The sequence below is a fragment of the Rhamphochromis sp. 'chilingali' genome (genome assembly GCF_963969265.1).
Source record: "Rhamphochromis sp. 'chilingali' genome assembly, chromosome: 14".
Classification (NCBI taxonomy): domain Eukaryota; kingdom Metazoa; phylum Chordata; class Actinopteri; order Cichliformes; family Cichlidae; genus Rhamphochromis; species Rhamphochromis sp. 'chilingali'.
The window spans coordinates 16,793,403-16,820,147 of record NC_137941.1 but is presented as its reverse complement, the minus strand read 5'-3'; the positions used below and the strand labels follow the sequence as shown (position 1 = coordinate 16,820,147).

The window sequence follows — 26,745 nt, the reverse complement described above, 5'->3', positions numbered from 1 at the left end:
TGCAGAGTTTAGAGTCTGTCAACAACTCTGGTAGCGAATTAACAGCAGGAGTATTATTGCTGAAGTCAGCTGCTCGTATCCGCAATTAATTTTGCACCGTTTCTTAAGAAAAAAAAATTATTAAAAAGACCGTATCAAGGACCTTCAGTCCTAATGGTTCATGTGATGCATGTACTTTTTTTAAATTCCTGCAGTATCCATACTGCAGTCAACTTTTGATGTTCAGTCACATTTTGCTCGAATTAAGTTGGATTTAATTAAAGCGATCCAAAATCCTGCGTTACTTATTTATGAACTTTTCCTTCACCCTGCTGGCAAGGAAAGAAGTGATTCTGACAACCTTGGTTTCTTTCTTTTTTTCTAATTAGTGCACCTGGTTAGTACTGTTTTAAATGTTCCACTTTTTTTTTCACATATGCAAAATAATATATGTATATATATTAAAAAAATATTAACATCTACAATAATAACAATACAATCACTATCAAGAGCATGTAGTTTCTCTCTTTCACTACTGATTTAAATTTACAATGTGAATAATGGAGACATTTTATATGTATCAAATGTTTATTATAAAATATACTGTCAGTATCAAACTAAGAAAATACAATAGAGTATTTAGTGTATAGAAAACCTGCAGTGATTAAATTGTGCAGTGTATGCCTATTTTTAAATCATTGTGTAATCTTAATACAGTAGTAGCTCACCATTATTTACATGCACTTACATAAACACTGGAGAAATGAAAAAAAAATCAAAATGAAGTACTTTAAGGTGCGAGAGTGAAAACTAAAAAGAAACGAAGAGCGGTACAGGAATGTAACAATTTGATGCGTTCCTTTTGATTTCCCTTGTTCGTTTAAACTGGTTGCACATACATTAATCCACTCTTTTTTTACTTTTTCTATCAGTTAACCTGTTCATCAAATTTGTTACTCCTCTTCCTGGCATCTCCAGCACCGTAAGCATCAGATCCATCCGGCAGTTGAGACAATGCTGAAGCGACTTTACTGTTGTCCTCACCTCCCCCATTGGTATGCAGACTATGCAAGATCTGGTCACTGGGGCGTTTCCAAGATGTTCGAGTGGCAATCCAAAGAATCAGACCTCCAAAAAGCACCAGGAGGACTCCCAGTACGTTCACAAAAGTTGCCTCTGGGGGAGAATCCTTATACTTTGGGTCTTTCCTTTTGTGATGTAAACAGAGGAAAGTTATTCTCACTGTTCAGCATTTACACTGTATTCATCTCATTTTTAACTACTCTCACTCTCTATTTTAATACTTACAGGCCAAAGATGAGTTTCTCTGTGATGCCCATAAGTGCCACGGCTATGACACTGGTAAAAAGTAAAAGACCGCTGTAGACGTGGAGAGGCATAAACGCTGCTCTCCAGGACACAGGTGTAACTGGTATCAAGTACATGCCAACTCCAAGAACAAGCTGCCCATTGAAAGAGAGAGACAGATAAAACCCACTTCAGATCTGAAGACTGCTGTCCACTATGACTTAGTCTTTTAGAACCACCAGTAAGAGGTTCAGAGAAAAATGAGAAAGCTATACTGTTATACTTTAGATGTGTTAACAGTCCAGTCTAATGGTAGTAGTAGCTACAAAAACCCTGCAATAACTGTGCTTCTTAGGTAAAATGTTAGACGACACTCTTATCTTCAATATGTAACAAAAGTAGGTCTTTGTTGTAACTGCTTTAAAAATACCAAATGATTGCATCTATTTACCTGCAGACCGTACAGTATAACAGCCGTGAGGCCCAGCCAGCTGTGCAGACTGTACATGTTGGGAATGTTGGCACCATTGTGGAAGTCAAAAACTGCCACCATGGCTATAACAGCAAAAACGAAGGCTAACAAATTCAGTCCTGCATGAATGAACTTCATCATGAGTTTGCTGCACTGCCAGGTCCAGGGGAGCCTGTAGACTATTATTGCTGCAAGAGAGAGTAAGACAGGCAGTTAGCAACAACTTAAGGCAACAATAAAGCTTTTTTTTTTTTTTTAATTAAAATAAAATAAATTTGACTACATATTTCTAAAGTTGTAGGCTTACTTGCTTTATACTATCTAGGATGTAATGTTTGGGTCTCATAGCCTCATGAAAATCATATGGGGGGGGGGGGGGGGGGGAAGCACACAGGTGTTGTAATGCATGTAAAATCTATATGCCATGTCACAGTGCATGTTCAATCATAAGTTTCTCTCTTTAGATGAAGGACGAGTGTACTGCCAGCTTGTGATTCCCTCATTACGCAATGAAGGCTAGAATCAGGCAGGCAAGCAATCCAAGCCAGCCCACTTTGAAAAAGTCTTTGAAAAATGTGAAGGAGGACGTCAATTTTGGATTTTTATTTGCACCTTTTAATCCCGCAGATGTCGTGGTATAAGAAAAAGAAGTGCACTTTCAACAGTTAGTCTCAATTATGTCTTATAAAGATAATAAAGACCCTTCTTACCTATCCCCTGCAAGAAAATAAATCCAGTGACTGTTAATACCGGATGCCAGTTGAATTCGGCGAGCCCTCCATCCCAGGCCAAACCTTCCTTAAAATACAGAACCCATCTGAAGACGAAGATTATGGAAACAAAGCCGGCGGCGGTGGCGGCACACAAAGCCAGCAAGAAGTGCTTCAGGTTCTCCATCGGCGTCTGCAGCGGGGGAGAGGCAGAGACTGGACCGGAGCGGCTGCTGTCAGGTACAATAACAACTTACAACTCAGCGCTGCCCGTTGAGGAGGGACCGCGGTCACGTGACCCCGAGCTGAGAAAACGTTTGGAGGGAGGGTGTTTTGCAACTTTTGTCGTTACAGAAGAGAGTCTGGGATCGGTTTTATAAGATGTTTTGGGGGGGTTTTTGGTGCTGCGGCACCCTCTGACTCCCGTTACAACACAACTCCACGTCTACGCAGTCCTTCAAAGTCTGAGCTCCAGCGGGATTAAAGAAACAGCCATGTGGGCATGACTAGACATCTGTGGCTCTGGTTTTGCTTTGTACTGCGTTTTATGAATAGGCACTTTTCTCATTATCCCCCCTATTTATATCTTACTAATGCACCACAAGACACATTACAAAGAAAACATGAAGACAACCCTTTGCTCTTTTCTTTTAAAGCTATACCTACACTGTAAATATTAACGTGTCACTTACCCTGACAGACAGCTACAACATTTAGGGTTGGAACATTAAGACACATAATCCTACAAACAAGCTCAAAGCCACTTTTGTTACAACTGAAGATTCATTATTTAAAAACTTATTAAAGAAGAACACTTGAGTGGTTTTGCAGCTGGTGGCCACAGATCATTGCTCTTTTCTTATCCTTCCTGGCTGATTTCTTTTCTCTTATTTTATTTTGCTTTTTGTTGGTGTCAGTACCTTCAGCCCATTTGGGTTACAGAGGTAGTCCAGCTCCTCAAGGGTGAAACATCCATATGTGCTGTTGCAAGGTTTGCTGTGACTCCAAGGATCGTTTTTTTATTCAAAATATTTTTATTGGGTATTTGTGGATATAGTTTACAAAAAAAAAAAGAAAAAAAAAAAGAAGAAGACAGAAAACACAAACTGTTTACAATGAATACAAAACAGAACTTCTCATGTTGGAACATTGTTTTCCTCTCTTATTATTTACCAAACATACTCCAAGGATAGTTTCAAGAATTTAGAGGAGACACCAAGTGTGCCATTACATGAGGAGAGCTGGACAGCGCCAAAGAATGGGATCAACCCAGCAGCAGGACCAATATCTGCTTCTTCATGTAAATGACAGTGGAAACACTGCCAGTGTCACTGCCCACAAAATGACCTACTCGTGCATGTTTCTGTCAGAAGGGATACAGGAAAAGGAACAGTTCTGCTAAACCATTTCCTTTTGGGGAGGGGTTGTCTTGTTGTTACCTCTCCACCACATCCGCTGTGACTTTGTGCCAAGACAGGGGAAAAGGATTCACACTGTGACAGATTGATATCCCTAAAGTCCTCCTTTAATTTTTGAGAAGTGTCAAGATTTGCAAAGGAAATTTGACTAATTCTGTGAGATAATATATGCTTTTGATAAACCTAACTTAAAGGTTAGCTAGAACACACAAACTAACTGGTTTCAATTTGGGGATCTATGCAGTAAAGAACAGACATACTTTATTGTACTGCTACTTTTAATTTCCTATGAGCATATTTAAGAGCTAAAATTAAGATATTTAATACCATCGCATCTTTTTTGTAAACTGAAGTCAATCAAAATGTGTGATACTATCTCAATATGTGGGACAAGACAAACACGTGATCACCCTAACTTCCCATTGTGACATTCTATTTTCTTGTATTACATCTTATATTGAATACAGAAACTCTTTATAAAAAATTATAGAAACTTGGTATACATAAGACTCCTGTTCCTGTTATGAGATTTTCCTTTCACGTTAATTTGGAGACTTTTTGGAAAATCAAAACCTCATATCTGTAACCCATGCATGTAAATAGACCCGCAATTTGCATGCGACAATCATTTGTGAAGTGTGACACTGTCACCACATTTAATCTGCATGAGTGCACTGCAGCTGGCAAATCACTTTTCTGAAACGTACATCATTAGGATGGCGTCAAGCAATTTCATCAGCTCTGACTGTTAACATCAAGCAAACAATCGCATAACTATCTCAGATCCTGGCTCAGAGTAAATATCAATATCTTACAATTTGGATATGCATGACGGAAAAAGAGAAGGCTGAAATACAGAGCAACTTGGAAAAATATTTTATTTTATTTTTAGAATAAAGGAAAAAAGTCAGATCAAGTTTAATGGTACAGACTTAGAATAATCATAACAGAAAAAAAAAATAGTGATAATCAAGAGTAATCATATGAACTTAGGATGCAAAGATCCATATATTTAAAAAAAATATATATATATAGGAGAAGGAAATCATATTAAAAAAAATCTTAAGTGATCATGAAAAGCTTTACAGCAGCTTTGATTCAGTTTTGCACCGCTTATGTTTTGGTGGTGAACAGTTTGTAAACATGGCAGCAGAACTTGGCATTCTTTTGTTCAATATGAACAATCGTGTCTTTGTCGAAGAACACCTCGTTTTTATTTGTCTGAAACAAAAGAGAAGAGCACACATTAATCCACATCCAGACTACTCGCCCTGATGTTTGCATACTCATGTCAAGTTACTCACCTCATCCCAGGTTTCAATCAAATCGATCGTCCGCAGTAATTGTCCGGTCTGGTTGTCATGGAGTTGGATGCACGCTCTTCCTTCTCCCTCCTCGCCATTGGTTACCACGATTGCCAAAAGGTCAAGCTCATCCTCATATTCCACCATTCGGAAAGTCTGCATAATCAAAAGGCCGTTGTGAATTAAGTGCTACGTACCATGTTCTCTTTAATGAACAGCTCTACTTGCCTGCAGTGTTTAAACCTGAAAGCTTATCAATGAAATTCTTCAGAGGACATTACCCAACACATATCTCACCTGAGGAAATGTGTAAGGACAATTAAATGTATAAAAATCAATTGAGCTGCCATCCTGAATATTCTGCACTTTAAATAAATATGCAGGGTTTTTTTTATTCTTCTAAAAATATTTTGGCGCACACAAAAGAGGCTTTGGCTTTCCCCCAGGAAATGGAAACTCCCACTTGCTCTCTGCCTTATGTTACATGGAGACCAATTTAGGTTACATACATACTCACCTCCAAAGGCCCATTTTGAGCCAGGAAACCTCTGAAAGGTGTTTTTAAGGACAGAGGCTCTTGTATGATGACTGAATTCGACTTAAGATCCTCATTCATTTTGAATTTTTATCACTGAGCTGTAAATCTATTTAAGCCTGGTGGGGTGTTGACAATACCTCATCAGCGTCTTACAGCTGATTGGGGAAGAAAAAACTGTTTTGCATGAAAATTCAGCTGCAAAGAGAAATAAACCCTGCATCAGTTTGCTAGTTTTAGCTGCAGATTTGCAGTATTAAGAGGTATTTACAGGAGAGGAAGTGTAGGCAGGATTGAGTCATGTCTGCCATGATGGATAAAATTGTCAACGGAATTTTTTTTTGTTTAGGTCTATTACAGAGGAAAAACTAATATATATCGCTTTTTGAATAAATAAGAAGAAAAAGATCTTATTTATATTAAGAAACAAATATATATATATAAATATAACTAAATAAATAATAAAAATGTTGATATTGTGTTTGCTTCTTGGTTTAAATAAGAGAACAACTTAATCCGGATTTGTGGATCCGTTTTGTCATCCAAACCCTTGGGGCATGCAAGGGACTTTGGGGGATGTCTCGTGGTGTCTGGCTTCAAAAATGACGGCAGCAGACGGTCTGCTTGTTCTGGCATGCTGTGAATTCTTGATTGGGATCTTGGGAGTTTTTAGATTTTGTCAACACCTTTCTGTTTTTATGGTGAGGCAAGCCACAACATCCTACAGGAGGAGCCTACTGGTGTACTCCAGAGGGGTATGTATGCTCTGTCATAGTGCATCAAGTCACTCAAGTAATTAACAAGAATGTCAGGACCCTTACTGCATTGTAAGAGGAATAAAAATATTATTCACTTCCTGTCACAATCATATATTGGTATTTAAGTTAGTAATTTAATTAGATCCTATTTTTACCTTTTGAGATGGGTCATCATCCAGTTGTTGAAATCTTTTTTTTACTGTGCGGCCTGATGAGGTCACAGTGACTTGGGAGATAGGCTACAAGAGATGGAAAGCATAAACTTTACATTTTCTGAAATTATAAACTATACGCATACAATTCACCTCTATAGGAGACTTCCATCTCTGTTGTAGCCAGGCTGATTTATTGTAAAAGGCTGATCCATCGCAGGTCAATTACATTTATTCAGAAAGCAAAGGACAGCAACTAAAAATCTCAAGCAAATAAATTTTACACTTACATTGTTTCGGTGGGTTTTCAGGGAGAAATCCTCAACGACCTTAGATGGCAGAGCACTGTTCAGTTCACCGAGGATTTTTAGGACACTGGAATATAAAAAAACCAAAACACAAATATTGTACAATAAGTATATTTGGCAAATAAGATAATATGATGATGTTAAATAAATACCGGAGCACTCACTTTATGGTGACAGGTCCCACATGGATAATTCTTCCTGAATCATCAGGATGAAAGAAGATCCCGTCGTTCTCAAGAGAGTAGGAGTCCATCTCTTGTACTCCGTTTGTTGCCTAATTTAATAAAATCAGAACGCAAAAGATGCAGATTTCTTACAGTTTCTAATTAGCACACAACTTAAAGGCTCTTTCCATCAGGTCTGTTTTCTTGACAAAAAGGTCAAGATGCAAAGAGCAGGTGAGAAAGACAGGAAGTCAGATACAACAAAAAAACAACAGTGCAGAACATTGTAACAGACCCACGACCGACACATTCCCAAGGTTACATTAGTGGACAGTCTAAGCCTATGTCCACATGTACATGGGTATTTTTGAAAAGATTTTATGATTCTATCCGTTTGGGCCTTTCATCCACATGTAAATGGCGTTTTGTGTCACTGAAAACAGAGATTTTTTTAAAACTCCTGCCAGCGTGAAGATTTTCGAAAACTCACTTTTTGCATTTAGGCGACGAGGAAAACGGAGATTTACTCACGCAACGTCAAAGGTGTGCACCGTTTTTGATGTCACGCTGTGCGCCACGTTATTGTTTACACTAGATTAATTTCTATAATGGCGGACATAGACAAAATACTATTGCTGTTAATCTGACTATCTGCATTTTTTACACTCTTACATATACAGGCGCAGTTTCTGTCCCTCCATTTAGAAAGACAGAGGCGTCAGAGTGAACTTCGGATGTGGTTTCTGCATTTAACACAGACGCTTTCACAACCCAAATCCAGATGTTGGTTTTAAATAAATTTAACTTTCAAGGTCCATTTTTAAGCTTTTCCAGCACATTACTAGAAAAAATAAAAAAAGAATGCATGTTCCGCTTATCATCACCTCAGTAAGGCCAAGTAAAAATGAAAACAAATCATTTTAGCTTGACTTAAATGTCCTTTGTTCCCCTTTTGTTAAAACATAGAAAACTGCACCAAAGACAAATACTGAAAAAGGAAATGGTGCACTATGCATATAGTGTACAAACTCAAAAAACAAATTTCTCTTAAAAATTAAAATTACAAATGTGAACAAATCAACTTGTTAAAGATATTCATCTCCACTTGAACAAAAACAACCCCACAAAAGAAGAAAACTGCACCAAACGCTCCAATAATACACAGCAAGGCCAAATTAATAAGTTTTCTCATCAGATATTGATGCTTCTTTCTAATGTGACACAAAAAAAGGAGACAGATGTTTGTTATTTTAACTAGTTAAGCACCTACATCCCCCAAAAATGGGGGCAAAAGGGAGGAGATCACGTTTAATCGTTTATAACTAGAGATGGCACGATACCACTTTTTTATGTCCGATACCGATACCGATATCATAAATTTGGATATCTGCCGATACCGATATGAATCCGATATAGTGTTTTTTAATCAACAAAACTGTTTTTTAAATATCTTGCTGCATTTTGTATAAGTTCATACTCAAGTTTAAAACAACAACTACACTAAAGCTATTCTGTTATACCTGTATGCAAAAGAGAATATTTCATAGTTCAGCAATACTGATCAATCTAATAAACTTAAACCTACACCATCCTCCCTATTCTGGTATTTTAAAGAGTACTTAGCATAAATATTAAGCAACCTAACTAATAGGGTTCCAACTCCCAGCAAAGACAAAAATAAATAAATAAAAAATAGGGAACCACCCCTCACGCGCCACCTCATGATGCTTAATCGACGTAATCAACCTTAATTTGATGCAGTGTGAAAAAAAATGCACAGAAATCAATTATTTTTCAAGAAATATTAAATAGATTCAACATCTTTCTTCAACAAAATTGCAGACTGCACAGATGGTACCTTCCCAAAGGAATAAATAGCTTACTAGGGTATATTAGACTTAATAGTTACTATATACAGTAATGGACTTCTATTCATTTTACATCAAATTAAAACTTTGGGTGTCAGATAATTATTTATTAAAAGCTCGACATTTTAAATGAGAATAAGAAAGAAAAGTATGTCTTTGTGCCCCCTTTTCCCTGTTAATGCCCTATCGGCCCCCCTGGCTAAACTTTGCTAGATCCGCCCCTGCACAGTTACCAGCGTCAGCTACGTAGAAAAAGATCCTCGAGTAGAAAGTAATATTAAATAAATTCTAACAACAGCTGATCAAGCTTAAACGTGCTGCTGTTGTTCAGCTGCTGGTTTCCTCTTTCTGGTGCAAAGTGGGCCAAAAGCAAACAAGAGACACGGACTCGCGACAGAAAAGCCGATCAGCTGATCATTGATCAGTTTCATGATTGAAGTCGCAGCAAGAAGAGGCAGTCGCTCCATATATATTTTATTTTTTTCCGATATCCGATCCAGTAACTTAGGTCAGTATCGGACCGATACCGATACGTAATATCGGATCGGTCCATCTCTAATTATAACACGAGGTCAGAAATATAAGTGCTGACATGAGTAGTGTCCACAGAAACCTCTGAATCTCAGCTAAAAGCTCATGTAAACCATGTCTACAAACACCAAACAAAGCAAAGACACCAGACAGTTAAAAGAGCAGTTACTGCACCATGAATCTGTGGACAGGTAATATCCATATTTTGATTTATGATTTTCTGGAGTTAAATGTGAACCGAAGCATATTTTCAAACGTGTTATATGCTATAAAATACTTTTAAAAATTAGGTGAGGGAAATAAAAAATCTTTTTTTCTATGTTTGAGTCACAGTAACTTTGACATAGTAACATCTGCAGTAATATTTACAGCTCTGATGACATCTCACCAGTGTTAGCTTTATTTTGACACCAAGACTGTTTACACAGAGTTTGTAATTGCAGAGAAATACATTTATTTTGGTCATTTCCTTTTCAAGCAGGAAGCTCACCCTTCTTGGTATACCCTTTAGATGAATACAGAGTTTTTAATTAAATACATTTTCTTTAAATAATGTTCCCTTTTAGAAAAAGTAGGATAATTAAAAAAAACAAAACATTTATTATAGCTCTGTCACGTAGAAAAAAACCTGTCCTTTTTCTGTGGTCTGTTATATAACATTAGGGGTGTTCGTGGCAATTAACTTTTTAATCGACTAAGCGGGTCAAGTAAGAAACACTTAAATATTAAGTTACATTTGAAAACTGTTTAAAAAAAAACATATCCCCATTCCACATTCCAAAATGTCATGTGACAATCTGATTGGCTTAGGAGTGATGATGTCACAAGGATGTCACAAGGATGTCACAAGGATCCTTTGAAGTTTTTCTATAAATAGGGGTGAGAAACAGCAATTTTCAGTTCGTTTCTTCGCAGCCTTTGTGTTTGCAGCCTTCAAACGTTCACTACAGAAAAATTTGGAAACCTCTCAGAGTCATCGGATACAAACGCCAACATGTATCCAAGATTACGGCAACCAAGACAAAAAGATTTCGCTGCCTCTCCTTCCACGCGTGGCCGGCCAATTTCTCCAAATGGCCTCTTATCCATCCAAAGGGCATTACAGGAGAGTAGGAATGAAAACAACCATCTCCAGAACAAAATTCGACAAATTGAAGAAGAAAAACGTCACCTGGAGAAGAAGTGCTTACAGATGGAAGCACAAAACAAACACCTGGAAGAAACACTACAGCGCCAGCCCGACATCAACATTATTAATGAGGGCTGGGGGATCAAGTTTGCTCAAGCCAGAGAGCAGATTGTATCCCTCATCAAAGAAAACAAGAAAAAGAGCGCTGAAGTTAAAGAAATGTCCGAGCAGCTTCAAGGCAGGAAAGCGACGATTGATAAAATGGAGTGGGATCTGCAATACATGGACCAAATGAATCACCTGCTCCAAAGAAAGCTTGATGAAGCTGAAGAAAAAAATAAAGAAGTCCTCCAACAGAAGGAACAACAGGACACAAAGCAAAAAGACCTGCAGCGCGAGCTCCAAGGCATGCAGGAAAAGTACAGAATGGTGAAGGCAGAGTTGGAACAAACATTGGTCCAAAATAAAGACCTCCTTCAAGAGAAAGAGCAACAGAAAGAAAGACTGCCAGAAGAAAAGTGCATTATCAAGGACTTTGAGAGTAAAAATCAAAAGTTGCAAGGATTCTGTGATGAACTGAAGGTCAAAACAAGTGAGTTGGAGGGAGAAAAGGAAACACTAGAAAAACGATGCTCACACATGCAGAAAAAGATTGATCACATGGCCAAAAACAACTCAGAGCTCATTAAGGGGATATTGTTGGAATTCAACAACTTGAAGCGGGAAAACACAGAAATGCAGGCCCAAAAGCAAAAACAAGACAAAACGCATGAGGACCTGCAGTGTACGCTCCGCGATATCCAGAAAAGAAATGAGCAGCTAGAAGGCCTGCACAAAGAAGATCAAGTGAGAAATGCAGACCTGCAGAAGGCAAAGCTGACACAGGAGGCAAAATCCAAAGACCTCAAAGAAAAGCTTAAAGAAACACAAGCAACATTAGAACAGGTGGAACAAACATGCAAGAAACTTGAGAGGCAAAACACAGAAACCATCGAGGAGTTGAGAACCCTCATCCTGGACAAAAAGGCGCTCGTGGAAAAGTCCATGAAAAAGAAGAAAAGATTCTTCAGCTTTTTCCGGTAGAGGGACAATACTGCTTCTTCAACTGATGTAGCCTCGTCTTGCTCCACCTCTGTTCACCCCCCCCAACCAGTCCCGGCAGTTGACTGCCCCCTCCTGAGCCTGGTTCTGCCGGAGGTTTCTGCCCGTTTAAAGGCAGTTTTTCCTCCCCACTGTCGCCTAGTGCTTGCTCAGAGGGGATTGTTGGGGTTTTCTCACCTCTACCTTGTTTCGTTATTTACTTGTTAACTTTTTGCTCTTACCTCATTTAACCTTGTTTCATTATTTACTTGTTAACTTTTTGAACTTACTTCGTTTTACCTTGTTTCGTTATTTACTTGTTAACTTTTTGCTCTTACCTCATTTAACCTTGTTTCGTTATTTACTTGTTAACTTTTTGCTCTTACCTCATTTAACCTTGTTTCGTTATTTACTTGTTAACTTTTTGAACTTACTTCGTTTTACCTTGTTTCGTTATTTACTTGCTTGTTTAACTTTTTTTTCAACTTATCTAACAAAATAAAACAGTTGAATTTATCCTTTGAGTATTGTTCATCTATTCTTTACAGAGTTTTTCCAAAACACTTTCAAACATTCAGATCTGTCTTTCATTTTCTTCTTGAAACCTCATGAACGGTGAACTAAAAACTCTGGAACATGGTTTGAAACACTGAAATTGTTTCAGCTGAAACTGGCAAAGTCATACGTGCGTGTGTGAGTGTCACAGGTGATATGGTGTCACTAGTCCGGTCATCATGTTTAGGCTCATTCACTCCAGAATTATTTAGGCCAAATCTTTAAAACAGTGTCACTGCACACACATTTCAATCACACAAATGCAGGATTAATTATTTGCAGTATTTTATCTGATTTATTATGAGAATGTCATGCCTGATCATTGAACCCACAACATCAAAAATGGGGGCAAAAGGGAGGAGATCACGTTTAATCGATTATAACACGAGGTCAGAAATACAGTGGGGCAAAAAAGTATTTAGTCAGCCACCGATTGTGCAAGTTCCCCCACTTAAAATGATGACAGAGGTCAGTAATTTGCACCAGAGGTACACTTCAACTGTGAGAGACAGAATGTGAAAAAAAAAATCCATGAATCCACATGGTAGGATTTGTAAAGAATTTATTCGTAAATTAGGGTGGAAAATAAGTATTTGGTCACCTCAAACAAGGAAAATCTCTGGCTCTCACAGATCTGTAACGTCTTCTGTAAGAAGCTTTTCTGTCCCCCACTCGTTACGTGTATGAATGGCACCTGTTTGAACTCATCATCTGTATAAAAGACACCTGTCCACAGCCTCAAACAGTCAGACTCCAAACTCCGCCATGACCAAGACCAAAGAGCTTTCGAGGGACACCAGGAAAAGTATTGTAGACCTGCACCAGACTGGGAAGAGTGAATCTACAATAGGCAAGCAGCTTGGTGTGAAAAAATCAACTGTGGGAGCAATCATCAGAAAATGGAAAACATACAAGACCACTGATAATCTCCCTCGATCTGGGGCTCCACGCAAGATCTCATCCCGTGGGGTCAAGATGATCATGAGAACGGTGAGCAAAGATCCCAGAACTAGGGCTGGGCCATATTATACCGTTCACGGTAATACCGGTATAATGTTAGGCAACGATAGGAAAATGAAATATCGCGATAGAATGGGAGTAAAACGCGCATGCGCAGTGCCTTTGTTTTCATACGCACATGGCCGATTGTTGAGTGAAACTGATGAACCAGAATTGGTTTGTAAAAATGGATTTTTTTTTTTCACATTCTGTCTCTCACAGTTGAAGTGTACCTCTGGTGCAAATTACTGACCTCTGTCATCATTTTAGGTGGGGGAACTTGCACAATCGGTGGCTGACTAAATACTTTTTTGCCCCACTGTATAAGTGCTGACATGAGTAGTGTCCACAGAAACCTCTGAATCTCAGCTAAAAGCTCATGTAAACCATGTCTACAAACACCAAACAAAGAGCAAAGACACCAGGCAGTTACTGCACCATGAATCTGTGGACAGGTAATATCCATATTTTGATTTATGATTTTCTGGAGTTAAATGGGAACCAAAGAATATTTTCAAAGGTGTTATATGCTATAAAATACTTTAAAATTAGGCAAGGGATATAAAAAAAAAAAAATCTAATTTTTCTATGTTTGAGTCACAGCAACTTTGACATAGTAACATCCGCAGTATTATTCACATCTCTGATGACATCTCACAAGTGTTAGCTTTATTTTGATTTTATTTGACACCAATACTGTTTACACAGAGTTTGTAATTGCAGAGAAATACTCCAGTTTTTTGGTCATTTAATTTTCGAGCAGAAAATTTTCACTCAGAAAACCCCTGGGGGCCAAACAGCACTTGTTTGTGCTTTGGAGTTTTCATGTGTTTTGGATTTTGTAAGTGTTTTGGATTTTGTACGTGCTTTGTCTCTAGGGGCCACCGTATGCAAGGCAGTCCAGGTGGAGAAATTTTGCTTTTAGACTCATTTTATTTCTTTATCTGATAAGAAAACTATTCGGTCAGATAGTTAGTTGTGGTGAAATTAATAGTTTCATGCACATTTAAGCACCACATCTGAAATTCAAGCACTTTTCAAACCTTGAAAAGTCTATATTAAAATTAAAGGATTCCAAGCACCTATACGAACCCCGTCTACAGAACAGCCAAAATACTGTCTTTAGTTATTAACATTTGAAATGATGAAGGCACTTGAAAATGTCACTTGAAAAGTAACACAATTATCTGCCTTTCCAGAGAAACAAAAACTTTTCAGAACTACTTAAGGTTTTGTGAGGTTACAAAACCCTGTTTAGTCTTTCCCTCCCAGGCTTCTAAATTTCTGATTGGCTAACATTTGGCTTTTAGAGTTTCCATGTGAAGGGAGATATTTTTTTAAAACTGCACGTGTGGACAGGATTAAAAAAAGAAGAAGAAGAAGAAAATCTCTGTTTTCAAAGATACCATTATACGTATGGACGTAGCCTAAACTACATTTTGGAGGCTGAACTGGAACTGGAAACCTCCCTTATCTTTACCAACTGACAATCTGATATCCATTCCACTTCATACTACAGGGAGTGCAGAATTATTAGGCAAGTTGTATTTTTAAGGAATAATTTTATTATTGAACAACAACCATGTTCTCAATGAACCCAAAAAACTCATTAATATCAAAGCTGAATGTTTTTGGAAGTAGTTTTTAGTTTGTTTTTAGTTGTAGCTATTTTAGGGGGATATCTGTGTGTGCAGGTGACTATTACTGTGCATAATTATTAGGCAACTTAACAAAAAAACAAATATATACCCATTTCAATTATTTATTTTTACCAGTGAAACCAATATAACATCTCCACATTCACAAATATACATTTCTGACATTCAAAAACAAAACAAAAACAAATCAGCGACCAATATAGCCACCTTTCTTTGCAAGGACACTCAAAAGCCTGCCATCCATGGATTCTGTCAGTGTTTGATCTGTTCACCATCAACATTGCGTGCAGCAGCAACCACAGCCTCCCAGACACTGTTCAGAGAGGTGTACTGTTTTCCCTCCTTGTAAATCTCACATTTGATGATGGACCACAGGTTCTCAATGGGGTTCAGATCAGGTGAACAAGGTGGCCATGTCATTAGCTTTTCTTCTTTTATACCCTTTCTTGCCAGCCACGCTGTGGAGTACTTGGACGCGTGTGATGGAGCATTGTCCTGCATGAAAATCATGTTTTTCTTGAAGGATGCAGACTTCTTCCTGTACCACTGCTTGAAGAAGGTGTCTTCCAGAAACTGGCAGTAGAACTGGGAGTTGAGCTTGACTCCATCCTCAACCCGAAAAGGCCCCACAAGCTCATCTTTGATGATACCAGCCCAAACCAGTACTCCACCTCCACCTTGCTGGCGTCTGAGTCGGACTGGAGCTCTCTGCCCTTTACCAATCCAGCCACGGGCCTATCCATCTGGCCCATCAAGACTCACTCTCATTTCATCGATCCATAAAACCTTAGAAAAACCAGTCTTGAGATATTTCTTGGCCCAGTCTTGACGTTTCAGCTTGTGTGTCTTGTTCAGTGGTGGTCGTCTTTCAGCCTTTCTTACCTTTGCCATGTCTCTGAGTATTGCACACCTTGTGCTTTTGGGCACTCCAGTGATGTTGCAGCTCTGAAATATGGCCAAACTGGTGGCAAGTGGCATCTTGGCAGCTGCACGCTTGACTTTTCTCAGTTCATGGGCAGTTATTTTGTGCCTTGGTTTTTCCACACGCTTCTTGCAACCCTGTTGACTATTTTGAATGAAACGCTTGATTGTTCGATGATCACGCTTCAGAAGCTTTGCAATTTTGAGACTGCTGCATCCCTCTGCAAGATATCTCACTATTTTTGACTTTTCTGAGCCTGTCAAGTCCTTCTTTTGACCCATTTTGCCAAAGGAAAGGACGTTGCCTAATAATTATGCACACCTGATATAGGGTGTTGATGTCATTAGACCACACCCCTTCTCATTACAGAGATGCACATCACCTAATATGCTTAATTGGTAGTAGGCTTTTGAGCCTATACAGCTTGGAGTAAGACAACATGCATGAAGAGGATGATGTGGACAAAATACTCATTTGCCTAATAATTCTGCACTCCCTGTATAAAGAGTGTTATACCCCCCTTTGATTCTCCTGTTTTCTATTTAAGTATGTGTGGTATTTTCCACATGAACAACTCAGTGGAGAGATTATGTGAAAATAATCTGATACAATGTCATGGCTTCTCAATGGGAGAGAAGGCAGAGTTTAGAGATCAGCACAAAGGTAGTATTGTGAGGTGATTACAGGTTTAGTTCGCTCCTGCTCTGTCCACTGACTGAATAGGAAGACTGTCAAAAACATTTGGAGCCCTTCTTACAATGACAACTCACCAGGGTCTGACAAATTTAGCAACAGCTCATTCTACCACAAACTGACTTATTACTGTCATGTTTTACTCAAAGTACAACCATAACTAAAAGGTAATAATGAGGTAAATTTATAGTTGAGGAATTTTAAATATACCATAGTGCCGTCCTTGAGTGAGCAGATGTGGTAGGTCCCCTCGTCTTTTTTACGAGGCGGTGTGTAAATGTAGTGCCATGGGTTTCCTCCAATCTGAACACTGTTTTCAGCACAAGAGACCTTGAAAAGTACAGGAGGGCAATCTGTGCAATGAGAAAGGAAAAACAAACATTATACTCGCTTTGTGAAGCAAAACATTCTTGATTAGAGTGGCTATCACTCTGTGACCCCTGGAACAGCAGCAGAAGAAAGCTGCTGCGGCAAATAGGGATGTTAATAAACAGAACCAAATATGTTTAATATCATGTTCATATCAAGCACCATATTTTACATGATTCACAGTTCACAGCCTTGAAGAAGTCATTTCAGGTCCCTTACAGCTCGATTTAAGACAACTTTCTTCATATTAGCTGCCTCACAAAAATGGCTTTATTAGTTATTTGAAGCTATGCATGTACTCAACTTTAAGCACATATACCACTGGTTCTTAAAAAAAAAAAAAAAAAACCAACCTGTGATTTGAATATTTAACGGGATACCAAACGGTGCATCTCCGACTGTTTTGCCACCAAGAAGAGGACTCTGCTTTCCAAGTGTTAGCTTCTCTGTCAGGTACTGAAAACAAAGAAAATGTTCATCATGTTCTTACATCCCAAAGACGTAAGAAGCAAGCTAAGCAGAATGATAATAAAACACTTTCTATTAAAAAAAATCACATCAAATTGGTAAATGGCCTGTATTTGTAAAGCGCTTTACTAGTCCTAAAGGACCCCAAAGCGTAGGCAGTAGGCAAAGGGTGAAGTGTCTTGCCCAAGGACACAACGACCGAGACTGTCCAAGCCGGGGCTCGAATCAGCAACCTTCCGATTACAAGGCGGACTCCCCACTCTTGAGCCACGATCGCCCCTGATGCAAATTCTGATGCATTCACTAATGTCTAAATAAACACAGACTTACTCTTTGGACAATGTGCTCGAAGCTGTACATTTTCACTGACTTATTGCTGTAATACAGTGCAAGGACACCTTGAACCAGATCAGCACCTATGACACCATTTCCAAACACCTACAAGAAAAACAAAACAAAAAACCTTTAAATGAAAAAACCTCCAAAAAAATGTACATTTGAAAAAATGTAAACTGTATTTAAAAAAACAAGCAAACAAACAAAAAACTTACTTTTTTATTGATCTCCATAACACCAATAACTTCCAATGGGAAAACGTGAAAAATAGCGATGTGCATCACTGTATTCTGAGTGATACCTGCCTGTGGGATAAATCAGAAAAAAGGTCACGTCTCCATCTCCTCTCTTCATTTTTATAGGACTTACAGAAAAATAAATAATTAATAAACTTTCTAGTTGCACAAACAATAAATTACTACTACTACTACTAATAATAATAGTAATAATAACAACAACAACAACCTTCTGATTTGAAACCAACAACCACAAGATGAAAAAAGAATAATCCTTAAATATAAAGAATATAAAAAATGAAATGATAACAAGAGTCACGTATAGCTAGTGACAGCTATGTTTAATTTAAATATAACATTAACTTATCATTGACTTTCTCTTACAAGACACAAATACTTTAAATACATGTATTCACTTTACCTGTCTGGCTAAAGGTGTTTCCTTGTTTTGAACAGATTTAACATAAAATGTCTCTTGAGAAACATCCCAGCCAAGATATCTACAAGATAACAACAAGCTATAAAACTAAAATGGCTTTAAAATGAACCAAATCTAAAAATACTTTCCACTCAAAGGACACTGAAATCAGAACCGTAGAGATACCTGAACTTATAGTTTGGAGAGAGGTAAACTCTCTGCAGTTCTTCTCCCGTTTCAGCTGAAAGGCGAATTAGCCAGTTATTGGCCGTCAAAGCCAAGAGGCTTGGTTTATGATCAGATGGAGAAGATAAGGATTTTTCCTTTGGATGAGAACAAAAAAAAAAAAGAGGTAACACAACAGTCTGAAATTTTCTATCTGAGCAACACCCAGTTTATTAATGTTTACTTACAACTGGGCTGTGACACATCAATGTATCTTCAATTTTCTCCTGTTTGGACCTCGTTGGCAGTTTGTACAAAATCTGAGGCTCAACATGAACACTGAAACACATATACAAAATATAAAACATAAGCAGCTTGTCAGTGTTATTGGGCATACACAACACTTTCCTACTTCAATTAAAGCTCCTTAGATCATCTGCTCCTCTGTATCCTACATCACTGTTTCGCAAAAGCAACAATTTCTGACGAAGTTAAAATGACACAATGGGTTTTATTTTAATTGTACACATTTACATTAAATATCATGGCCCACCTGTTTTCACGTTATTCATCAGACATCTATACTTTTCCCTGCCAGATAAGATAAGACAAATATTCAATATCTTCCACTGCTTTAAATGGTTTTCCGCATTTTTTTTTTTTTTTTTAAAAACTCATCAACTTGCTACGCTGTTACACCCATCTCCCTTTCATTCACACGCATGTATTCTGATTTGCATTCCTCTTCTCTCCAGAGCATACCTCAACCTTTCCAGGCTCTTTCACCTGATCCCTACTCTCACTACAGACAATAATATTTAATACACTCAAGTAAAAGCTTTAAAACATTATATATCCATTACATAAGTGATTAAAGAGGTGATGATTTTCATTTGGCTCTGGCTATATCTCTTAAGTGGGTGCCAAATAAATTTATATTACAGGCCAGTGTAATATGAACACTTCATATTAAAAAAAATATTTTGTATAGGTAGATTTTTAACAACTCATTTTTAATAGTGTATATGACCAGTGGAGGATTACTTTAACGTACCAAAATAGTCCTGTGTATATTTTGGCATGTATACGTGTTTAAAAACTGAAGCTAATTAAAGTTAGGACCCCATACTCACCAGCTGTAGCAGTGCTGGTAGTTTTCAAAGTATAGTTTGCAATTTTCGTACATTACTGTGGATTTTGAGGTCTTGCTCCATACTTTCGTGAAAGTCCGGTTTTCCTACAATATGGCAACAATAATTAATATGGGAAAACACCAACTGAAAGCAGTAACACTACAAACTGTAACATTACCTGAAGGAGAATACCTCTCAGGATCTTCAAATTATGTCTGATTAAAGTCCTAGTATTCCCAAGACCCGTGCTCCTCCGGCTCAGCAGTTCAGCTGCGTTAGCGCTCCCCTTTCTCTGCTGTGGCGCCATCTGCAGGTGGTACGTTTTCCTACTGGGGGCTGCTAGCAGCATGACTAGATCGACTGACTGAAGTGACCACAACAGCCCACCCAGAGCGAGGTAAGCACCGTATGGTTTTGTAGTCCAGCACGCTACAGCTGTTTTCTAGGCTTCATGTTTTCAACGCCGTCGCGACCTCACACGTCCAATGACTAACATGAAAAGTTAACAGCTAGCTTAGGTTAGCGTGAGCTAAGGAACCTCGACATGTCGCCAACTTCGTCCAAAAGTTTTGTTTACTATATGACCCAGAGGAACTGCTCGGAGGTTGCATGGAGGGTTAAATATAATTGTTAGGGTTAAGTTGGCGAGCATTGCTTTCGCCTGTCGACTGGGGTTGTGTTGTTAGTTAGCCGCTAACTCTATTAGCACCCCATCCCTCTCCATGTTTTCACACGCGTCTTCTTCTACGGCACAATAGCGCACTCGCTGTCCCGCTGTAGCGCACCCATTCGTCTGCACGTACCCTGACCAGAGATACACTTAAAAATCAGCTGCATCCTTTAGTTTCCGTTTTTATTTGCAGTAATAGTCCGATTCTATATTTTAGGAATTATTATTCAAACTATATAGCTTTTTTTTAAGCATTTGAGCGGTGTTAGCTAAACATATTTCTCTGTGTGTATGTGTATTTAATCAATTATTTATTTTATTTCTGTTTTGTTTTTCCTGTATTAAATTTGAGCTAATGTACTTTAAAGAGTCACGCTAACGTATTATACTAGGTTCTTTTTTAAGGATTTCGTTGCATTGTATTTAAATGTTTATGTATTCTTGACTTTTGTTTTCTTTTACTATTCTACGACTTTGAGCTCATTTTAGTTTCGTTAGCTTTGGGGATTTTTAAAAAAAACAAAATGCATGCATTTTCTATTTTCAGGACATTTCCCAGCTTTCAGGGCAAAAGAAGAGTTTATCGTATTCTGTTATTTTATTTACATGTATGTATTAACATTAAATAGACATTTGGATGGTGTCTTTAGGGGTCACGACAGCAGCTCATTTGTCTCCATCTCACCCTATCCTTAGTATTCTCTTCTGTAACAGCAACCCTGTGCATTTCCTCCTTCACTACATTTATCAGTCTTCTTTGTGGTCTTCCTTTGTGTCAGCTCCATCTTCAGCGTCCTTCGATGCTAGTATCCCTCCCCTGCATGACATAGATATTGCTTCCACTAGTCTTTTTAGGCAGCGATGTACTGACCAGGGATTGTTGTATGTATTTAAACCTATGTGCACTTTTACAGAGTAAATGAATAAAGTGAAGAGGTTCTCTGTAGCCAAAGTGGCTGCAGTTTTCATCAGATTCTCTATGAGGTTAAAGAGCAGTGACAGTAGACCTTCAGCTCCACTGGGTTCACGGATTCTGACCAGTCCTGATGAGATCTTCAAGCACAACATGTGGTAAGTGATGCGACTTTAATGAATATGTGTAAAAGTTGCGTTTATTATTCCACATAATAAGAAGACACCATGTCGCTTGTATATTGTATATGTGTTATATATAATGGTAAATGGCCTGCATTTGTATAGCGCTTTACTTAGTCCCTAAGGACCCCAAAGCGCTTCACACTACATTCAGTCATTCATACACACATTCACACACTGGTGATGGCAAACAACATTGTAGCCACAGCTGCCCTGGGGCGCATGACAGAGGCGAGGCTGCCGGACACTGGTGCCACCGGGCCCTCTGACCACCACCAGTATACTAATAATATACTATAATATATAATAATATACAATCTAAAATATAGGTCACAGGATTTCATGACATTAAAGCTAATTATAACAAATTAAATTGTGAGTCATTATAGTTAAATTGATATATTAACATTCAGGAGTTGCTTTAGTAATGTTTTTCATGTTAGGGATCATGTGCAATGGACAGAGGAGGACAAGGAAAATGCACGGCAGAAGGCGGAGGAAAATTCCACTGTACGACTTCCTTTAAACGAACAAGGCAAGAATAAAATATTTTAACACATTTAATTAGATTTTTGGGAATTACATGGAAACAAAAATGATGAAAAAGTTGTTGAATTCTGTCCTTGCAGGTAAATTTGTTACAGCAGCTTGCCAGTACTGGGACATGTTTTATGAGATTCACCAGGACAAGTTCTTCAAAGATCGCAGGTGGCTGTTTTTAGAATTCCCAGAGCTGCTGCCTTCAGGTGAAAGAGGCCAGAGCACAAACACGTGTCACAGTCATCAGCAAGCAGCCATTCAACTATGTAGTGCATCCAGATTGGACACCGAAACTGGAAAACATCAACGGTGCAATCCCATTGACCATCACAGGAATACAGACACCTTTAACATTCAGGAGTCCTATCAACAAGCTGCACGAGGAACGAATGAAGCTGCTGTGGATGATTCTGCTTTTCCTGGACAACGTGCATCCTTCAGGATCCTGGAGGTTTTTAAAAGTGTTAATATACTCTGTTTTTGTTTTAATTTTTTATACAGGATGTGCATGTTATATTATTGCAACACAGATAATGTTAAATAACTGCTTTGCATTTTCTTCTGTTCACAGGTTGGATGTGGAGTTGGTAACAGTGTGTTTCCTATTGTAAATAACATCAAGTAAGTCAAAATGTTTCTCTTTAATGAATGATCATACAGATGTTTAGTATTTGATTGTCTCTATTGTCATCTCTGTTGTTGACTGAGAGCAGAGCATACACATAGAACACAGTGGAAATTTCTCTGTGAAGTAGTTGTGTTATCACCTACATTAGAAAAAACAATTAAGACACTTGTAAAAAATATGTGTTGAGCCACAAAATCACTTTGTTAGTGTTTTACAAGTACTTGTGGTTGTAATGTGATGATTCCCAGTTGTTAAACTGTTTGTTTTCTTCCACAGAGAAACAGACTCATTTTTATACTGTTGTGACTTCTCGCCACGTGCCATTCAGCTGGTTAAGGTTAGCATCTGTTTCGTATGAAAATATAAAGTGTATACTGTATTATAATAATAATTTAGTCATCTACAAAATATTGCCGTCCCTTAAATGTTTTGGGAAATAATTTAATTTCAACAGCTGATGAAGAACAGCTGATCTATAAATAAAATATGTCTTTATCATACATTTCTACCTAGACAGACACAGAATAGATAAATATGACATCATGTGCAGAAATGTAGCAGAAGAAAAAAACATCACTGTTACATATCTCCACATTAAATAAATCTCACACATAGAAAACAATGTTAGTAATGTAAAAAAGACGGCATTCCTACACACTTGCTAGCCAATTTGTAATGTACACCTGTTTAACTGTTTGTTAACTGATCCACTGGGATTTTCCCACACAACCATCTTCAGAGTAGCTAGGATAGGCTCCAGGCTATCCTAGTCCTGAATTGGACAAGAGGAAGGATGGATGAATGGACGGATCATCTTTAGGGTTTACAGAGAGTCGTCTGAAAAGGAGAAAACATCCACTGAGTGGCAGTTATTTGGGTGAAAATGTCTTCTTGATGCTCTCAGACAAGAATGACCAGACTGCTTCAAGGCGATAGGAAGGTTCATGAGAAAATGTCTCAGAACTGTACATGAGTTGCAACACCAATGTGATAATGACATGCTTAATAGATATAATCTAACTTATTTTCCTTGTGTAGAACCACCCAGACTATGACAACTCGGTGTGCCACGCCTTCGTCCATGACATTTGTGACAAAATGGCCACCTTCCCATTTCCTCCTCAGAGCCTGGATATTATTCTGGCAGTATTTGTGCTCTCTTCCATTCATCCAGAGCGGTAGGTGAGGTTTAGAGTACAGAGATGGGAGACCCTAATGTCATTTATCACCTGCCAGCCAGCCCCTCCCCCTCCACAACCTCCATAACCATCCCATTGCCCAGCCTTTGTTTGAATGCCATTATAAACCCCAGTTTGAAATGGAAATAATAAACCATACAGTTAATTGCAAGAGATTGAATATTCTGTGGTTTGCTTGACACTAAAAGTATAGATGAATTTGGGAAACACATGTAATATACTTGGGTTAAGCTAATACAAATGCACTGCTGACTGAAGTCAGTTGTATCTCAGTGAATGCATTTCTCCTTGGCCTATATTTTACCGATGGCTGCAAGGATCACTTTAGCTGCAAGCCTGCTGCATTATAACATAATTTATCCAATAACTAAATTTTATTGACAGCTTGCAAGACGTTGTGAACCATCTGTCTGCATACCTGAAACATGGTGGTGTGCTCCTTTTCCGTGATTATGGGAGATACGACTTCTCACAACTCCGTTTTAAAAAAGGTAAGCCTCCCGATATGCCCGTTGTATCATTTTACCCTAATTTCTTATATATTCTTAATACATCTTTGTCTGTGTGTGAGATTCTCCTTTTTAAACAAATTCTTTGTCATTTCGTCTCTGACAACAAGGACGATGTCTATCAGAAAATTTCTACACACGCGGAGATGGAACCTGTGTTTATTTTTTCACAAAAGGTATTTCTACGTATGGGTGTGGGTGTTGACACCCCTATTCTGATCAGTGCTATGATACAAGTTTGTGGTGTTTACAAAGATGGAATTTACATTTATTGGTGAATGGTTAAATATATGCATTATCTCAGATAAAACTCAATTCCAAAATTGGTAAAAAAAGAAAACGAATGTATAAAAAAACAGCTTCACGGTAATGCACACAAAACCGTGTTTTCTGTTGTCATGGCTTTCTTGGCAGAAAGAGAACCTGGACTAAAATTTTGGTTCCTGACTGTTGTGTTTTATGTTTTACAGAGGAGGTTCATGATTTGTTTTCCAAAGCTGGACTGGAAGAAATTCAGAATCTAGAGGATAGACGACTGCAAGTGAACCGAGGAAAGAAAGTAGTAATGCGCCGGGTGTGGATGCAGAGCAAGTACAGAAAACCATATCCACCTTCAACCTCTTAGCATCCCACCATGCACAGATCTAACTAGAATTGTGTATTTTTCATACTTTTATACTTAAACTGGTTTATTTGGGCCTAGTAATAACTTTTTTTTGGAGGCAGCTGGGGGTAAAATATATAAAACTCAATAAAAACCAGTAAACAGGTGTTTGGTGTTTTCTACTTCTCATTATATTCATATTTAGATACTGACACAATGTTGTTAAGTCCAGGTGGGCTCGGGTACATGAACCATGCACTAGATGTTTTGAGGCCACTGTAAGAATGATTGACAGGAGATTACGTTCCATTATTCAGTAAGGCACATAAGCCACTTCAAGCCACTTTTTGTAAGAGAGAAGCAAATTAGCGGTTGCACTGATGTGTTGCCTGAATATATGCTTAGCTGTGTTTATTGATGCTGATTTATCTGCAGATAAGCTGCAAAACTGATTCGACCTCACTGCCATAAAGAACATTTCAGGAAATCATTCCCACTGTTCTAAGACATACATTGAGCAAATTAGAACTAGTGAATCTTCTCGGACAAGAGATTTAACATCTTCAAGAATTTTAAAGGAGTCCAGTCGCTTTCTTTCCAATCGCCTTGGATTCCCATGACCTGGATGACTCTACACGGATATTCCTGTTATTCTTTATGAAATTGTACAACAGCTCTTGTTTTTGTGACCGGAGAACACATCCGACGCACACCAGGACACATGATTACATGCATATTTCTGTTCCAAACCTCCTTGCTGCTGTTTCTTAAGTGTACAGTGCACATGTTATTTGTTATGTCATTTCCACCACTGTTTGCTACAATTTGCTTTTGCATGATCTCAGTCTTTTATCTTTTTTCTTTACATTAACTTAATTATCCGATTTCAAATTTTTTGCACTGCTTTACATATTAAAGCCTTCAGTATTGGTCTATGGTACTTTTAATATTGTTTGATTTTTTGTAGATTATGCTATTTTGATTTTTTTGTTCTTTTTGTAACAATAAAATCTGGCAAGCTAGCTATCAGCAGTGCTGTGAAGTATTTGTCCCTTCTAATATCTTAGTTTGTATATTAGTAGTGGTTAAAATTAGCAAGAAAGAAATTGTTTTAAAGCATGTAATCGTTATTAAACTGAAATACTCAAATTTATGATCAAATATATGGAATTTATTTACCAGCAGTGGAGAAAAAATGTGAGGGGGAGCTAAGTTAAAATTTCAAGTTATCTCAAAATTTCAACTTACTAAGTATCTAAAAGTTTTGCCTTACTTCTGACTAACTGGAAATGTCAAGATACTTCACTCAAAAGTTTGAGATAACTAAAAATGTCAAAATATTAACTCGGAGTTTTGAATTACAAGTTGATTTTTAATAACATAAACAAGCTTCCATATCAACCCATTAACCCTTCCAAAAGTAAGCTTTTTTTTCTTAATTACTATTTCAGAATCTTTAGTTTCCATCATAATTTTGACGGAATAAAATTTTTTTAATTTGATTTCTTGAAACTTTTTTGTTTTGGACGTCAGAATCACAACTTAACCTTTACTCTAATTTATGCCTGAGAGTAGAAAATAAAATTATTGCATTGTATCTAACTATTAATCTTGAGTATTTTTATAATTATTATGTTAACTTTCAAGCGTTTTATGTATTTATTTATTTTAATTCTTAATTAAATAAATTAGTTTATTTATTTATTGAAAAGAGATTTTTTGATATGCCATGCTATGACAGTTTAGTACAAGGAAATCGATCATTTCATTCGTTTAAAAGTCATGTCTTGACCCTTTGAGCATCGTAACCTGTAAAAATAAAACATATGGTG

At 37.8% G+C, this 26,745-nt stretch overlaps 3 protein-coding genes across 4 annotated transcripts; 1 reads left to right on the top strand and 2 right to left on the bottom strand.

Moving 5' to 3' along the window:
- Positions 1-548: 548 nt before the first annotated feature.
- cybrd1 (cytochrome b reductase 1) lies at positions 549-2,732 on the bottom strand. The gene is made up of 4 exons (XM_080902255.1): positions 2,470-2,732; positions 1,739-1,947; positions 1,288-1,442; positions 549-1,187 (listed from the first exon to the last, which is right to left on the bottom strand). The coding sequence occupies exons 1-4, from the start codon at positions 2,654-2,656 to the stop codon at positions 908-910; spliced, it is 831 nt and encodes a 276-aa protein (XP_080758381.1). The 5' UTR covers positions 2,657-2,732; the 3' UTR covers positions 549-907.
- A 2,006-nt stretch (positions 2,733-4,738) lies between these two features.
- On the bottom strand, positions 4,739-21,175 carry dcaf17 (ddb1 and cul4 associated factor 17). 2 transcript variants are annotated; one of them, XM_080903607.1, is made up of 14 exons: positions 19,861-19,999; positions 19,669-19,772; positions 18,784-18,874; positions 18,557-18,693; positions 18,374-18,452; positions 17,932-18,021; positions 17,711-17,818; positions 17,266-17,368; positions 16,754-16,896; positions 7,109-7,218; positions 6,927-7,011; positions 6,640-6,723; positions 5,192-5,347; positions 4,739-5,108 (listed from the first exon to the last, which is right to left on the bottom strand). In XM_080903607.1, the coding sequence occupies exons 2-14, from the start codon at positions 19,719-19,721 to the stop codon at positions 5,001-5,003; spliced, it is 1,347 nt and encodes a 448-aa protein (XP_080759733.1). In that variant the 5' UTR covers positions 19,722-19,772; positions 19,861-19,999; the 3' UTR covers positions 4,739-5,000. The 2 variants fall into 2 exon arrangements, with proteins under 2 accessions (XP_080759733.1, XP_080759732.1); XM_080903606.1 differs by having other exon boundaries at positions 4,740-5,108; positions 19,847-21,175.
- Positions 19,970-26,430, top strand: mettl8 (methyltransferase 8, methylcytidine). The gene is made up of 10 exons (XM_080903608.1): positions 19,970-20,065; positions 21,253-21,409; positions 21,877-21,968; positions 22,063-22,424; positions 22,545-22,594; positions 22,878-22,938; positions 23,640-23,779; positions 24,185-24,291; positions 24,420-24,485; positions 24,780-26,430. The coding sequence occupies exons 2-10, from the start codon at positions 21,258-21,260 to the stop codon at positions 24,932-24,934; spliced, it is 1,185 nt and encodes a 394-aa protein (XP_080759734.1). The 5' UTR covers positions 19,970-20,065; positions 21,253-21,257; the 3' UTR covers positions 24,935-26,430.
- Positions 26,431-26,745: the final 315 nt, after the last annotated feature.

Coding starts and splice junctions, on each gene's coding strand:
- cybrd1 (XM_080902255.1), bottom strand. CDS start 2,656: ATGGAGAACCTGAAGCACTTCTTGCTGGCTTTGTGTGCCGCCACCGCC. Junction 1,443..1,738: donor TTATACTGTACGGTCTGCAG/GTAAATAGATGC, acceptor TTCAATGGGCAG/CTTGTTCTTGGAGTTGGCAT. Junction 1,188..1,287: donor GAGAAACTCATCTTTGGCCT/GTAAGTATTAAA, acceptor ACATCACAAAAG/GAAAGACCCAAAGTATAAGG.
- dcaf17 (XM_080903606.1), bottom strand. CDS start 20,017: ATGCTGCTAGCAGCCCCCAGTAGGAAAACGTACCACCTGCAGATGGCG. Junction 18,022..18,373: donor AAACACCTTTAGCCAGACAG/GTAAAGTGAATA, acceptor TTTATCCCACAG/GCAGGTATCACTCAGAATAC. Junction 17,369..17,710: donor TCGAGCACATTGTCCAAAGA/GTAAGTCTGTGT, acceptor CTTTGTTTTCAG/TACCTGACAGAGAAGCTAAC.
- mettl8 (XM_080903608.1), top strand. CDS start 21,258: ATGAATAAAGTGAAGAGGTTCTCTGTAGCCAAAGTGGCTGCAGTTTTC. Junction 22,595..22,877: donor CCTATTGTAAATAACATCAA/GTAAGTCAAAAT, acceptor TTTCTTCCACAG/AGAAACAGACTCATTTTTAT. Junction 24,486..24,779: donor TGTTTATTTTTTCACAAAAG/GTATTTCTACGT, acceptor TATGTTTTACAG/AGGAGGTTCATGATTTGTTT.